The sequence below is a fragment of the Borostomias antarcticus genome, assembly GCF_949987555.1.
Source record: "Borostomias antarcticus genome assembly, chromosome: 12".
Classification (NCBI taxonomy): domain Eukaryota; kingdom Metazoa; phylum Chordata; class Actinopteri; order Stomiiformes; family Stomiidae; genus Borostomias; species Borostomias antarcticus.
This window is the reverse complement of record NC_140245.1, coordinates 4,882,786-4,899,224: the sequence shown is the minus strand read 5'-3', so window position 1 is coordinate 4,899,224 and position 16,439 is coordinate 4,882,786. Positions and strand designations below refer to the sequence as shown.

General features: G+C 46.9%; 1 protein-coding gene across 1 annotated transcript in view; it reads left to right on the top strand.

The window, feature by feature from the left end:
* Window positions 1-3,600: 3,600 nt before the first annotated feature.
* The window catches only part of LOC311316387 (metabotropic glycine receptor-like), a gene marked incomplete at both ends in the record, with an annotated part of 30,586 nt that continues 17,747 nt past the window's right edge, over window positions 3,601-16,439 (top strand). Inside the window, 2 exons of the mRNA XM_084447228.1 lie at window positions 3,601-4,478; window positions 7,787-7,892. Coding sequence (XP_084303354.1) covers window positions 3,601-4,478; window positions 7,787-7,892 — 984 coding nt within the window. The remainder of the gene's footprint in view (window positions 4,479-7,786; window positions 7,893-16,439) is intronic.

Below are 16,439 nucleotides of genomic sequence, written 5' to 3'. Positions count from 1 at the left end.
TGTTGCGTCTGCAAGAAGCTTATATGACCATATTTGTGTTTGTGTAAGGCAGGTGGATCTGTGTGTGTGTGTGTGTGTGTGTGTGTGTGTGTGTGTGTGTGTGTGTGTGTGTGAATGTCATATTCACACCTCCAGCTTCCATGGAGACACTTGTCCTTCTCCTCAGACAAGCTGTGATTTTACACCTGCCTGTTCTCACTCCCCCCTCACCAGACTGCCGATGTCACCAGCTTCCAGGGCCAGCTCTAGGATTTAGGGACCCCCAAGTGATAATGGCTTTTGGGGCAACCATTTTTGAGCTTTATGGGCATATATCATATATAACCTATATACCTATATCATAACATATATCATATACATATATATAACCTTATCACAGGGCTTATGAAGCAAAATACAAAATAACAAGACGTTATAAAGAGATCATTAAGATGAAATATTAATATTACATAACAATATCTTCTAGCCAACAGCACACAGCTATGGTGAGAAATCACAAATGAGCCTGCTGCCTCCACTCTTAACACTCAGTCCCTCCCTCCTCCCTGCCTGTCTGTCTGTCACAGATCACAGCTCTGCGCTCGTCTGGTCCTCCTTTAGGCACCTGGTGTGGTTACTGTGCGTTCGGAGAACAACAACTACACTGGCAAAGGTTTTCAGAGGTATGCAGTCTTGAGAACACTCAAGACAGAGGCTATGTCTCTGCCTGTAGTTCTTCCTGTGTGTGTGTGTGTGTGTGTGTGCACACACAGGCATGCACACACGCGTGCGCACGCACACACACACACACACACACACATACCCACACACACACCCAGCTGCTTTGGTTTTAATCGCAATGCTGCAGTTGGTCTGGCACAGAGATTTGACATTTATTGGTAAGGTAACACACACACACACAAGTCTGTCTAAAAACACACACATACACACACTATCTAGTGATTGATCACTGCTGGAGATCTGCTTTGACTCACAGCACTCACATGAAAGAGTCTCTGTCCCTGCTGAGAACTTCATATTCCTGTGTGTGTGTGTGTGTGTGTGTGTGTGTGTGTGTGTGTTTGTGTGTTCTCTTCTCCAGCTGGAGCTATGCGTTGGCTGTAATCAGTGGTTGAATCTGTCACAGATCGGACTCAGCTGTCAAGGAAATGTTTGGCTTGCTACCTCTAACACTGACAGCCATCAAACCTGACTCCCCTGCAGATAACTATAAAGTATTCTGCCTCAGGGTAGACTGCACAGTACAGTACAGTAACTTTCAATAATGAGCCAATAACATCAGATGATCTAAGGTCTGTCATATCTACAGTAGTATGGTTAACATGTTTGAGTGAAAATGTGTGATGCAGGCCCTCATGACACAACCGAAAATAAAGCTTTGGAAGGCGACATCATTCTGACTATTCTCAGAAGAAAAGAGTGCAGTGTAGAGGAACCTTCTAGGATGTTCCAGGTAGAAACATTTTCAGGTCAGACATAACTAGTTGGTCGTTCTGACCGAAAAGGGATCTGGTTTTACACACGTATCTGTCTTTTATTTTGAGGGTGTATCCCTCTAGCTCAGTACACTAGGGAGTGTGTGCCTTACTGTAGCCCTGGGTGTGTGTGTGTGGGGGGGGGGGTCTCATCCTACAGTGGGCATTTCTGTCCTCTATACCGAAAGAGCTAAGAGGTTAATCGGCAGGCCTATCTGTTAAGAAGGGGAGCTGTCCAATTAAGGCTGACTGTGTGAATGTGTGTGTGTGTGTGTGTGTGTGAGAGAGAGAGAGAGAGAGAGAGAGAGAGAGAGAGAGAGAGAGAGAGAGAAAGAGAGAGACTGTGTAGTGTGTATGTGTGTGAAAGAGAGAGAGGGAGAGGCCTTGTGCAGTGTGTGTGTGTGAGAGAGAAAGAGAGAGAGAGAGACTGTGTAGTGTGTGTGTGTGTGTGTGTGTGTGTGTGTGTGTGTGTGTGTGTGTGTGTGAAAGAGAGAGAGGGAGAGGCCTTGTACAGTGTGTGTGTGTGGGTGTGTGTGTGTGTGTGTGTGTGTGTGTGTGTGTGTGTGTGTGTGTGTGTGTGTGTGAAAGAGAGAGAGAGAGAGAGAGAGAGGGAGAGACACTGTGTGTGAGCTCTGCCTTTGAATCTGCAAACCCCTGCTCTGCTTCTAATCCACCCAGATCTCTGGCTTGAGGAACCACCAATGTCCAGTAATGGAAATGGTTCTTGATCTGACAATCTCCACGAGACACTGACTATCTAAGGGTGCACTGCCCTCACCCGATTGGAGGTTGTAGATAGCTCATCCCAAGTGCAGAGAAAATGGTTCCCTTTGGTCCCCAAGGAGAAAGCGCTGCTGAGCCCTGGGTAGTGGAGGCGGCACAGACATGAAGCACAAACACACGCATCAAAAACGCATCAGATGAAAGGAGGCTGTCGAAGAAGAGGAAACAGTCTGTCTGTCTGTCTGGCCTGTCTGTCTGCCATTTTGTCTGTCTGCCTGGCCTGTCTGTCTACCATTCTGTCTGCATGGCTGCCTGGCCTGTCTGTCTATCATTTTGTCTGTCTGTCTGTCTGTCTGTCTGTCTGTCTGTCTGTCTGTCTGTCTGTCTGTCTGTCTGTCTGCATGGCTGCCTGACTTGTCTGCCTGCCTGCTTATCTGTCTGTGTGTGTGTGTGTGTGTGTGTGTGTGTGTGTGTATGTGTGTGTGCGTACGTGTGCGCGCGTGTGTGCGAGTCCTCTCTGACATTCTCAGCTCTCATGACCCTTCTGTGGGCTTAGCTGTCATCATCTCTACTGCCACCCAGCCACTCTAGGTAGCTGTAGCTCCTCATTGAACTGAATCTCACAACGTCAACAACATACCGGGGTGGGTGTGTCTTCAGAAACACACACACACACACACACACACACACACACACACACACAAACACCTGTCATGTATCTAAACAAGGAAAAGAGATTGGAATTATATCTGTCATGCAAATTCGGCTTCCCGCCCCGCGGCTTTTTCCTTTCCACCTCGCGCTGCGTTCAGCACCGGACAGCTCCCTTCCCATCGCTCCACCCACCTCCCAACCCGCGCGAGGGATTGGTAGATGCAGGTGGCTTGGCTGTACATGTAAGGTTGGGAGGGACGGGAATACACGAACAGATTGGTGCGACGTGTAAATATCTCTATTTCATTCCCATTCGTTCCAAGACAAATACAGGCGCGGCTTGTGTTCTTATAGTCACTCTCTTTCTTGAACGCAACAGGAACTCTCCTATCAGCGGTCCAGTCGACTGCAACTGAAGTGTTTCTACCGAGCGTGGAGTTTTAGGGCGTAGCCTAACTTCAACTGTAACCTGTTTGAGCGAGATGATTGGTCGAACGTGACAACATCTGCCTGCTTGCTACAGATGCTAAGCCGACAACGACAGAGGAGGCAGATGGAGAGTCTAACGCTTACAGTCTAGCACAGACAAGATGCGGGAGGATCGGAGAAGGATCCAAACGCTTTGGAAGGAAATGTTCCGGTGGACGTCTGTGACAATATATGTAGGCTAGCTGAAAACTGTGGCGTCGGTCATTGTGCCCACACTTTAGCCTAAGAGAAAACGTTTCTTCCCCCGACACGGTCAGATATGGCTTCTTCACTCGTCCTCCTGCTTCTCCAGATAGGGCTTGTCTTCGGATCAAACTATGGCTACGTGGAGTGGTCAGATAATGACAAAGACGCGGAGATACATGCGAAGATCCCTACTATTCTCAGCACTGAAAATATCAACAAGGAACCGCTGCTCCAGCCAACGTACTACCCCGGGCACGCCACGGAGCGCACCGTGGTGGCGCACAAGATCGAGGAGGACCTGCCGCGGGTGGTGACCGCCTTCCTCCACACCGGAGACTCCTCGGCGCTGAGGCAGGTGAACTGCTCCCGGAGGTACGAGCTCCGGAGCCTCGATCGCGACGGGGCGCGCGTCGCAACGCACTACTCCCTGCACAGCGTGTTGGACACCATGGCGCACGCCACCAACTTCCTCAACACGATCCTGCAAGCCAACAAGTCGCGAGAGCACAGCCTCCGGCGAGACATCCACTGGTACCAGGCGCTGGCAAGGAGCATCATCGAGGCGAACCCCAAAATCCACCGGGCGGTGGTGACTTTCCACACTGACGCGCCGACGCCCGGTCCTCACGTCTTCCTCCAGGCGACTAGAACGGATAGGGACGTGGTTCTCCAGGACCTCTCCAGCTCCGCTCGCCATCACCTACAGAGCAGGACCGCAGACTCCGAGTGGTTCAACAAGTTCAGGGACCAGAAGAGACCTCACCTGCAGAAGAGGAGGGTGTCGGGTCCGGATGTCATGACCGTTTCTAACGGCTACTTTCTGGACAAGAGTCAGATTCGGTGGTCCGCGCCTTACCTGGAGTGCGAGCACGGGAGTTTTGTACCCTACTGGCTGCTTACCCTGTCTGCGGGCTTCTACGGCCTGAAGACGGACTCCGCACCCGAGTTCAGGTGAGTTGGGCCTTTGCGATGTTTCCAGGTGTGGGGTGGGCATGCTGCAACATCCAAACACAGTCCTTAATAGACTGGATCACCACACAAATGTTAACTACATCTTTAAATGTTAAATTGTTAGTAATTAAATCCACAGGGCTGTGTGTGTGAGTGTGCATGCGTGTGTGCGCGCGCGTGCGTGTCTGGATTGACGCATTAGCCTACACCAGGGATCTCATATTTCAAGGCCACGCTGTCCTAGTGTATCCAAAATCAATTTATCAGTCATGAATAAATGATGACGTTGTTGAACGGCGGGAATCTCTTGTTGTCCACTTCACCCGCGCACTGCAGTCCACGAGCTGCCGCCGTAGTCGAAACTAGAACTGAGAGTTATTCAGGCAACATCCAAGTTAAGTTGGGAAGATTTTGACAAGTGTGTTTGATTTGCGTCCCTTGGCACTGGTATTCCAGGTGGACAAGTGATGAAGGCGCCTGGTTCCAAACTGATGCGTCTAGGCCTGGTTCCAAACGGATGCATTCAGGCCTGGTTCCAAACTGATGCATTCAGGCCTGGTTCCAACTTGTACTTGAGTCCATATGGTATACATAAATCACTTGCCAATTAGCGAATCTTCACTGCCGTTCAGAAAGGACTGGAGGTCCAGTAGCAGGTGTCAGCCAGCAGTATTGGAACACGTCCAACCACTGGAGATGATTTATTAACAGGGGCCTATATAGATATACTGTAACAAGGGTTATGAAACAGAGTGAGGATGTGTCTGGTACAGAAATAGGACCGCTGATTGGCTGTGACATGGCCCTAGGAGGCCAATTAAAACAGATCTGACATCTGGCAGAGATGTTATGTGTGGAAATGCTGGCCGGTGACTAGGGGCCAGTGACTGGAGAGGTCAAGCGTCACCACTCATCCTGTCTCTCTCTCCCCTCCCTAGCGTCTCTCCCTCTCGTACTATACCCAGGTCCCGGAGAGCCCCCCTCCCCCCTCCCTGGTTAAGATCCTCCTGAGGCCCCCATGGTTCCTAGAGAGGCCCCCTGCCATCTTAATGTCCTGTTCCATCCCACCGTGTCCCCAGCTGCCCCAATCAGGCCATCACCCCCCCTTCCCTTTGCCCAGTACATCATGTTCCTCACCTCTGTTTGGCTGTGTGCCTAATCCACTCAATATGAGCTTTTTGCTAAGGTTCATCTTTGCAAGTCCAAGCTGATTACCTTTATTCCAGATAAGTTACGAGTTTGCAAAGTCGGGCTCAAAGAGAAAGGAACATCCACCAAGAGCAAGGATTATCATGAAAACAGAGCATTATAAACAGTGGGTGTGACCATACCTGTGATGACTTTCGTTGTCTTTTATTATTGTCCTTATTTCAGCTCTGCCTTGTGTTTTGATTTCAATAAAAGACGGCCCCCAATCTCACACAATACCACACAGGCCAGTGTCTCCTTTTCAGGTGTATTCCAAATGAATCTCTCCAACACAGGATTTGAGCCTCAAGCAAAAGCGGTTTATTACAGAAGGTTTGACATACAAAAGACGATGGCATGGCCTAATGTACAGTTGACCTCTCTGTATGCTGTCTGGACCCAAATCAAAGTATTGGTCTCGTTGCAACGTTCTTATGTGGTTTGAGTGTCCCCCCTCCCTCGTCTCTTCTCCGATAAGACTGTCTCTCTGGTCGCTTCTGTGGCCTTGTTTTGGTCCAGTTAACCTACGCCGCCTCGGCGCCCAGGCCTTTATCTCTAACCACAACAATGGTGTTTGGCACAGAGTGTACCAGCCATGGAATGTCTTTATCTCATAAGTCTATGGAAGAGGGACACCGTTTCTTACCGAAAACTCAAGCCGACAGCCATACTCAGAGGTCAATCATCATAATTAGGAAATAGCTAACAGGATCATATTAAAAGGCATTTATCTGAAAATCAACCATATTCAACACCTGCATATGCAAATACCTCACCTCGCAAATGATCAGTGAGTAGGCTAGGTCAGGGGGTCAACAGCGAAGTGAACATATACAGAGATCAACGATAGCTGGGAGGAGGGGCCCCCCGGGGAGGTCTCCTGCCATAAAGTTGATTAGAAGGCCTGGAGATGAGGGGTCAGGGCAATAAACAGAGGACAGCTGCTCACTTCACACATTGTCTTGAACAGAGAATACACTCATTTGAATTTATCTATTACAATATACATAATATATATCCTAAAATGGTTCACTGGGACAGCTAACTTATAGTGGCCTACTCCGTAGATAACACATCTGAAATGATTTATGTACTGTACTCTATTCCCGATAGTGTTATGTTTCTAATGTAGCGTTTATCCCATGCGTAGTGCTCTGTAAAATGTTCCTATAGTGAATCCCATTTTCCAGGAGCATGCTTGATCGTCTCGTTGAGAGAGGTCAGGGGGAAAAAATTACAGTTCACCTTTCTTGGCCCTCTGGGTGAACTGTGAAAATAAAGGGTATCATTATGTACATTTTACCCTCCCGCTCTCTCTGTGAAGCGCATTGTGTTGCCTCTGTGTATGAAATGCGCTATACAAATAAAGTTTCATTTGATTTAGGGGAAGTTTTCAGGCCAATGTTAACTGTACATTCATAGTGATCTAGCCTACCTTCTATCACTGGGGCGAGAGAGAAGACTTGCTGTACAATGTGTTAATCAACGTGTTAATGATTCCTGAGGATTTGGAACATTCTCGCTGATCTGAATAGAGGGAGGAGTGGAGAGGGAGGGAGAGAGAGATAGAGGGAGGGAGAGAGAGATAGAGGGAGGGAGAGAGAGAGATAGAGGGAGGAAGAGTGAGTACATAGGAGAGGAGGATGAGTTGAGGAAAGCGAGGTTGTGGAGCTGGACACATTAGGATTTGATGAGACCATTCTGATGGCTCCCGGCTGTGAGAATGGCCATTAGGGGAGTCTAGCGTTGAGTAGACTAGTGTTTAGTAGACTAACACTGTTCTGGGGGAAGTAAAGTGCCTGAAACCGGAAGAAAAATGTTCTGCTCATGGTATTCCCCTTGGCCACCCACACACACGTACAAGTCTAGCACCTATCAACACTTTCTTTGTCAAAGTTGCACTTTCTCTCATCCCTCTCTCTCTCATCCCTCTCTCCCTGGTGCTGTGGAGAGGTGGGGGCAGTGTTCAGGGGTATGCGTGTGTGTGTTACAGATCCCTAATGGGAGGTCAGACTACACATCAGACATGCAGACACACACACACACACCCCTGAACACTGTGTGTGTGTAAGACATTATACTCTAGCTGGTGTTAAGACCTGACCCTCTCTGTCTGTCAGGGGCGTTGTGCGTGTGGATGTCAACCTGCAGGATGTGGATATTGACCAGTGCTCCAATACCGGCTGGTTCGCTGGGACTCACCGCTGCAACGTCACCAGCATGGAGGTGAGTCCTCTGTCTGCCTGTCTATCCGTCTGCCTGTCAGTCAGTCAGTCAGTCAGTCAGTCAGTCAGTCAGTCAGTCAGTCAGTCAGTCAGTCAGTCAGTCAGTCAGTCTGTCTGTCTATCTGTCTGCCTGTCAGTCAGTTGGTCTGCCTGTCTGTCTGTCTTCCTGTCAGTCAATCGGTCTGCCTGTCTGTCTGTCTGTCAGTCAGTCAGTCAGTCAGTCAGTCAGTCAGTCAGTCAGTCAGTCAGTCAGTCAGTCAGTCAGTCTGTCTGCCTCTCCGTCTGTCTGTCTGTCCGTCCACCCCACTGTCTGTGTGTAGTATGTGCAGGTGTCTGTGTAACACCGTAGTGGGAGGTCCTTCCGGTGGCGGCAGACATCATGTTTCATCGCCGTAGAAACACCAGCTATCGATACAGCCATCCATCTGCAGAGTTGTTTATGTGAAGTGTGTGTTTGTAACGGCATGTGTAAAATGTGTGTGTGTGTGTGTTGCTGGTCCTCTATGATTTATAATGGATGTAGTGTAATGGGTGGCAGTGAGAGCACTAAATAATTGACCATGCTCTTTGTCTGTGTGCCCCACCTCACTCCTGTAATGTGTGTGTGTGTGTGTGTGTGTGTCCTTCTATGTTGCACTCTCTCTACTTTTAAAGACTATTTTGCCTGGTTAGAACGCACTGTACCTCACTATTCACAAAGCTGCAGACAGTATCAGGGGTCCCACTCTGAGTCAAATGTCAAATTCCCTCAATTTCAATGACTAAACAGCTGAATTTCCATGACCTGTAATGAACAGAAAAGCTGTTGACGAGCAGGAAGGGGATGAATGAGCACTGAAAAATCAAGTAACCATAACAACCATTCACGCATTACAGGAGAAGCTTGAAATAACCCGATAAAGAAAAGTACTGCATGGAAAATATATAACTAGAATGTAAACATGGCACAAACAAAAGTCCCTGGTGTTCCATGACTTGGCTCAAAAATGATGTTTTTTGTTTGTGTATGAGAGACGTATGTGTGCACACGCACATGCCAATTATGTAGCCTACTAAGAACTCATGGAATCAATGTGCAAAGCATGTCTTGTCTTATAGATTAGTGATCTGCTTGTTTGTGTATGTATGTATGTATGTATGTACAGTATGTGTGTATGTTTGTGTGTATGTGTCTGTATGTACTGTATGTATGTATGTATGTACAGTACTGTATGTATGTATGTACAGTATATGTATGTATGATCTCTGAGATGTCTGAGGTTTGGTTCCCACCTGTGACAAGGCCTGTGAGCCAATAATATTACAACGGTGATATCTCTCTGTCAGGAGTGATAAAGAGTCATAATACTATTAGCTCACGACTAGCCTTGTTAGTTTTTTTTAATGATTCGTCTGTCTATCACCTTAGTCCAAAGTCCCCATGGAAGAAATACACAATACAGTAACTAACAATAGTGTGTTTAAGTCTCTATGCTCTAAATACACAGGAAGTCTACAGTAACTAACACTAGTGTGTTTAAGTCTCTATGCTTTAAATACACAGGAAGTCTACAGTAACTAACACTAGTGTGTTTAAGTCTCTATTCTCTAAATACACACAGGAAGTCTACAGTAACTAACACTAGTGTGTTTAAGTCTCTATTCTCTAAATACACACAGGAAGTCTACAGTAACTAACACTAGTGTGTTTAAGTCTCTATTCTCTAAATACACACAGGAAGTCTACAGTAACTAACACTAGTGTGTTTAAATCTCTATTCTCTAAACACACAGAAAGTCTACCGTAGCTCCTATGTTTAAATCTCTATTCTCTAAACACACAGGAAGTCTACCGTAGCTCCTGTGTTTAAGTCCCCATGATGAACCAAACCCTCATGCATTATGGATCTCCCTTCAGAAGGGAATGCATTACATAAGAGGCTGCAGCTTATATAATTAGGTGGGAAGGTGGGAGCTGTTTTTTAGTGTGTGTGTGTGTGTTGTGACCATACTGTGGATGGGACATGGGGATGGTGGTAAACTGCTTCAAAGGGAGGCTCAGCTAATGAGAGGGATCCGCTGTGACAGCTAGGGTGGTTTGTCCTCCCTCGACTCTCCTCCTCTTCTCCCTCCCTCCATCCCTTCATCTGCTCTAATTCTCATCATCTCACTCCCCCTCTCTTTCTCTCTCTTTCCGTCTCCCTCCCTCTCTTTCTCTCACTCCACCTCCCTCTCTCTTTCTCCTGCGCACACGGAGGTGCTTAATGTTTCAGACAAGTCCCCCGAGAGACGCTTCAAATCATTCCCCCCATCTGTCGATATCTCCCCCCGTCTATCCGGCTGCTCTCTCTTCAGCGATCTGTCTCCGCCTCTCCCCCTCGTAGAGGTTTTCGTTCCACTAACGCAAGACAAACACATTAGTCAGGCCCGTCGTGGCTGTAAAGCTCACCCTGGCGCAGACTGATGCGGTTCCACCTGTCTCTGCTGTGGGCTTCTGCCTGTTCTAGCTGCCTACTCTATCAACACCAACACCCACCTACATCAACACCCCCCCCGCCCAACACCCAACTACATCAACACCAACACCCACCTACATCAACACCCCCCCCCACCCACACCCACCTACATCAACCCCCCCCACCTACATCAACACCCCTCCCAACACCAACATCCACCTACATCAGCACCCCGCCCCCCCCCCCCCCCCCCAGACCCTGACAAAACCAGCACTCTAACTGGGCTAGGAGAGGGAGGGAGGGAGGAAGGAAGGAAAAGATAGAGAGAGAGAGAGGAACGGTAGCTAAAACCTCTCATCTTTCTTGTCTGGAGAGGCCAGATCCTCTCTGATTATCCTGCCTGTCTCAGCGTACCTCTCACTGTCTGCCTGCACATCACATCACGGAGATGGATGGATGGAGGGAGGGAGACAGAGGGAGAGAGGGAGGGAGAGGGAGAGAGGGAGGGAGAGACAGAAGGAGAGAGAGGGAGAGGCAGAGGGAGAGGATGTAATGCTTTTAGGGTTTCATGCTTTCAGGATATTTATAGACCTCCGAGGAACACTGTTCCATCTCTCTTTGCTTACTCTCCTCTTTCTCTCTCTCCCTCCTCTCCCTTCTGTCTCTCACAGTCTGAATCTGGGCGCAAAGCTGTAAACAAGACAGAGAGAGAGAGAGAGAGGGAGAGAGAGAGGGGCAGACAGAGGGAGAGAGAGAGAGAGGGGGGCAGACAGAGAGAGAGGGGCAGACAGAGGGAGAGAGAGGGGGGCAGACAGAGAGAGAGGGGAGCAGACAGAGAGAGAGAGAGAGAGAGAGGGGGGCAGACAGAGGGAGAGAGAGAGGGGGGTTCAGACAGAGGAGAGAGACAGGGAGAGGGGGGGCAGACAGAGGGAGAGAGAGAGAGAGAAGGGGGGGCAGAGGAAGAGAGAGAGGAGGGGGGCAGACATAGAGAGAGAAGAGGGGCAGACCGAGAGAGAGTGAGAGAGAGAGGGGGGGCAGATTTTTATTTTGTTGTATTTCTTATTTCATGTCTCAGTTACTCTTATATTCACATTTTTGAAAAGTTCCCCTCTGCTCAGACAGATGAATGAATTAATGAAACGATAGTGATTCTTGAGACCCACTCCTCACACTGCATCACACCAGCTGGATTCACCTGTTTGTCAGCAACATTTTATTACCAGCTATCAGTTTTATACACAATGACTCCTCCCTCTCTCTCCGTCTGATGGAGGTTAGTTATCAAACCCTGGCAGATCAAACGCTCCTTCAGACCCTCCCAACCGCTTAACTACCGCATAGAGCTGTGTGTGTGTGTCTGTCTGCCTGCATGAGTGGTGTGTTTGTGTGTCTGCCTGCATGAATGTGGTATGTGTGTGTTCGAGTGTGTGTGATGTACTGTACAGGGCAGCAACAGACCTCCCAGGTTAAATTATTCAGTGTTAGGAGACCTGAGGCCAGATCTCATGCTTTGTTGTCAATCTCCCGTACAAGAGGCACACACACACATCATATCACATGTTCATAGTATGTTCTTAGCATGTGTTCAAAGAGACGTGTTTCTGTGTGTGTTAAACATGTGCAGTGACATGTAATGATACAGCTTCAGTTGTCCTCGTACGGCAACCATAAAAAAACCTTTAAGAACTTTTTTTTTGTTCCTGGTAGAACGTTTATTGGCAAAATCATTCTCACTGGAACCTTTCCTACCAGACTGGAACCAAAGAAAGGTTTGACTTCCCCTATAGGGGTAGTCAAAGAACCTGAAATGGTTCTACAGTAGATAGTACCTTTCTTAAGGTAGTGGTTCAGAGTTCTATCAGCCCATTCAAAATGAAGGCAGACTAAACCAGCCTGGATCCGTTACACACAGGCTCTTGCTAGTTGCTAACACCACAACCACCAGCAACATGGTAAAACATTTGTCTAGCCACACTGTAACGCTTAGTAGCTCTCCAGGGAAGTCAAGAAATCGTGTTTTAGGATATCAATAACACACTGTACTTCCATTTTCAGGTTCTTAATAAAGCGATGAATCATACTGTGGATCTTATACTTTATTGATCCCCAAGGGGAAATTTGGCCTTTTTTTTATTCTTTACTGCTCTACTAGACGGGCTTCACATCAAAGTTAAACAGCTTCTGGGATGCTGGTTTTTGAACAACCTCTACTGTGCAGCCAACTGTTTGTGTGTTCGTTCTGATCCAGATGGTCCGTGAGCTCCACACACTTCTTTCCAAACTGGGATTATGCATGACATTTAAATTCGGCATTCTTAATTTAGATATTAGTTGTCTGTAACTTGGCAGAGGGGGGCATTATTTCCCCTGACGGTGTGTTTGTACTCAGTAGCGAGGACGAGCGTAACTCAATAGCAGGACATACAGTAAACATGTTGATTTATCTGAGTGAACACTGAGTAATAATGACTACAGAAAGCAATGTACAGTATTTATGAGACTGGACACTGTGTGAGTGAGTAGGGTTGAGTAACACTGTGAGTGAGTAGGGTTGAGTAACACTGTGTGAGTAGGGTTGAGTACCGAAACCATCTACTGGAACAAATGGCGACAGATTTCAGTGCCTCATTTTGGTGCGCTTACAGGCAACAGAAGCATCACCACGTGCCATGGAGGTTAACATTACATTTGCTATGATGGCAGACAGCAGATAGCCTACCGTTAGCTAGTAGCTACAGGTACTGTACCTTAAACACGGTTAAAATGCCTAAAGCATAACGATTGAAACGTCTTTTTTTTATCACTTGAAAGCTGGCTCCTCCCAGCCCTGGGACCAATCAAATGTATTCTACACTCATAATGTGACTTCATGTTAAAAACATAGAAATTGGAATGTTCTTTTTAACATTCTGAAAACGTGCAAGGTTTCCACCTGACAGCCACGAAAAACTACTTCCAGTTATAAAACATTGAAAGGCTTCCAGTGACAGCTACCATAATTCTACCCAGGAAAACTCCAGTCTTACTGTAACACCCATATACTCACCGCACAGCAGATTGATCTTTAATAGCACTTTATATACAGCAAAACAAACTGGAAATGTCACACACACACTGTCAAACCACTAAACCATGAAGATGATCAAAAACAGAATCGATGCAGTTGCAGTATTTCTGACACCACAGATTGCATCCTAAAATCCTAACTGAACCTGAACTCACTGTAAAACGTGTCTGTGATTAAAATGTTTATTTGTCTTATAGAGAAGCATTGGTTTCGCTACAGAAGAGAAACACTTTGGCGAGTTCCATGTTGGTTGCTCCACCGGTCTCTGATTGGTCACTGGTTTCTGGCCTCATTGTTCATTCGACTGCAAGTAGAGAAAGACAGAAAGAGAGAGCTCTCTATGTGGATATGTTTCCCGTCAACCTGCCCTCTTCACTGCTCTTTAGGCAATACCAATACAATACCCAAGCTGGTGTAACTGAGTTGAATTGGTTCAAACTCACTCCTCAGTATAAATGCCGCCCAGCCCCGCCGTTGAATCGCTAGCTTTTCTGTGGCGTAGCTGGCTACAGCGCTGTTCACGTAAGGTTGGCAAGTCAGAGGACCCGAGATCGAACCCAGTGTGGACAAGTGAGGGTAGAAGCGATACTGACGAGTGATGCATGTCTGGAGATTTCTATAATCAATAGTTTTGCGCGACGACAACAGCAGCTAACAAACTTACGACTACCGTTGGATTGGTTCAAACCTTAACAAACCTACACCATGAAGACTTTGGATTGCTGTTTTAATTACTCTAATTGTTCCACCCAGTTTACCCAAATCATAACTTACAGAATTTCCAGGGCAGAGTTCTTGGAGTCCGGAGTCCAAGTGCAACGTTTGTACTGCTTCTTTCCTCAGGCCTGCAATGGAGCACATTATTAAAAACTCAGGAAAAGAGCAATAAACTGTTTTAATATGTGGCCTGTATATTAAAAAAAAGAGATCTGACCTGATCTGATTAACAAGTGATGTGGACACACCCCATACAAAAGGGGTAGAGGCAACATCGTCAGCTTCTGTAAAAACAAAAACAGCGACAATTGGACCAATTCAATGAACTGTATGGAAATCACTGAAAGGTCACTAAAAGGTCAGCCTCTCTGCTAGCCTGAGTCCAGACGCTCGAATCCGCCCACTACAAAGTTCACAGATTCTTGGTCTGGTGTTACAGTACGTGGAACAGTGGATTATCTGAGTAAAAAATAATCAACGAATGGGCGCTGCAGGTTCTGACGATTAGCCAATCAGCGCCAAGGGCGGGACCAACACTAATGCGCATTGTGAGGTGGCGCAGTGAGGGCTTCTGGGAACTCATTCATCCTCTCATACAGTACATGGAGGACGGTTGGTAGTAGAAACAAAGTAGTCTACCCACCCGGTTTGTACTATGATTACATGAGTTTCAATTCGCTCAGTGTTGTCGTTATGTGCTCTATGGTCGTCATGGCTCTGCATCAGCAATGACGTTAAAATCAAATCTCTCCCCCATAGAACTCAGTTAGAGTGGAAGCAATGTCAGACTGACGTTCTCAATGGAGTGTAACGAGTTGACAATTCTGTGTGATATCAGAATATCACTCTGCATAAACTACTTGCAACAAAAAAACTCATAATCCAGGGTCAAAAACTAACATTTACCACTAACTTTTTTAGTTGGTGGCACCACCACATTATTTGGTCGCATCAATTGTTTTGACACAGAAAAACAGACCTGATTAATAGATGAATTGGATAAAAACACATAAAAAATATACAGCTATATACTGTACAGTAGCCTAACAGATATGCTAGCTAGCAGGCTACGCTAGGATTTGCTAGGTCAAATAGTTAGCTAGCTAGCTTGTAGAAGCTATCGTACACAACAGTCACTGTCAAGTACGGCAACCGTTATGAAATGCTACAGGCTCCGTCTAAACGTTTAGTACTGAATGAGACGAGTGACGAGGAGACCGAGAGGAGGCGGGCTTATGCGGCCACTTCACCGGTACTTGTCTCAAGTGGCCCGGCTGTCGGAGAGGAGAAGAGAGAGGGAGAGGAGAAGAGAGCGAGAGAGCACAGCAATAGTACTGAAAATTTGTATTGAAACTGTTTCAAATACAACATAACATAGACCCAATGAATCGATGATGAAATTCGTTGCCATCTATTTTTGTAATCGAATTGTAGGTATTTTTTTACTGGCACCAATGCCACCCATTCACAATTTTATAACGCGAATGCGACCAATTTGCAGTTTTGAACCCTGAAGTGATGAATGCACTTGTGTTAAACCTCCCAGACTCAATTCCCATGAGGAGCGCTGACCTTTATCCCAATCCTCATTGCTGATGTGGTTGGTCCAGGTGCTGACAGGGACCTGCCACTTGCTCTGCATCTCAGCACTGCCCACTGCAAACCAGACTGCAGGTTACTCACCCAGGCCGCGTGCTCGACATGAACATGACCAGGGGGACACGCAGAGATCTTTACAACAAGAAGGACAGTCCTTACAATCATCTGGGTTCACAGAGCTTCTGTCCACACAGTTGGCAATATGGTGCCCCAGCTCATGCTTGGGCAGCAGGTGACGGCATTGAAAGGGCACGCTTTCAATTCACTGGCCAGTTTAGGGTGGTTCTACGGGAGTGGAAAAGTGAACAGTAGTTTAAAAATGTGTACTAATGAACGTGTGGAACGAAGAGACATGGGATACAAAGTCAAACCTGTTCTAAAAGATGTAGACGAATACTGGCCCATCCTCCTCGACCACTGACCTTGCTGCACTTGATGATATGGTAGGGGAAGCGGCAAGCCCGGATCTGATGGTTCTTGTCATATGGACACGGAAGGAGCTTGTTTGGGTCACAGGCATCTTCTTCACCTATGGACAATGGGGAGAAAACCAAAATGTAAACTACATCATCTAAAAGGAGGGCTTAGACAAGTTTTTGGAAGACAAATTGTTGTTAAAGGACAAAGAATGCTGATACACCCTGCTGTTTCTATAATGCTGATAGAGGATTAGAACTAGTTTGAGAAAATGTGGGAGACCACAGACATAACGAGAGATTTAACCGATTTT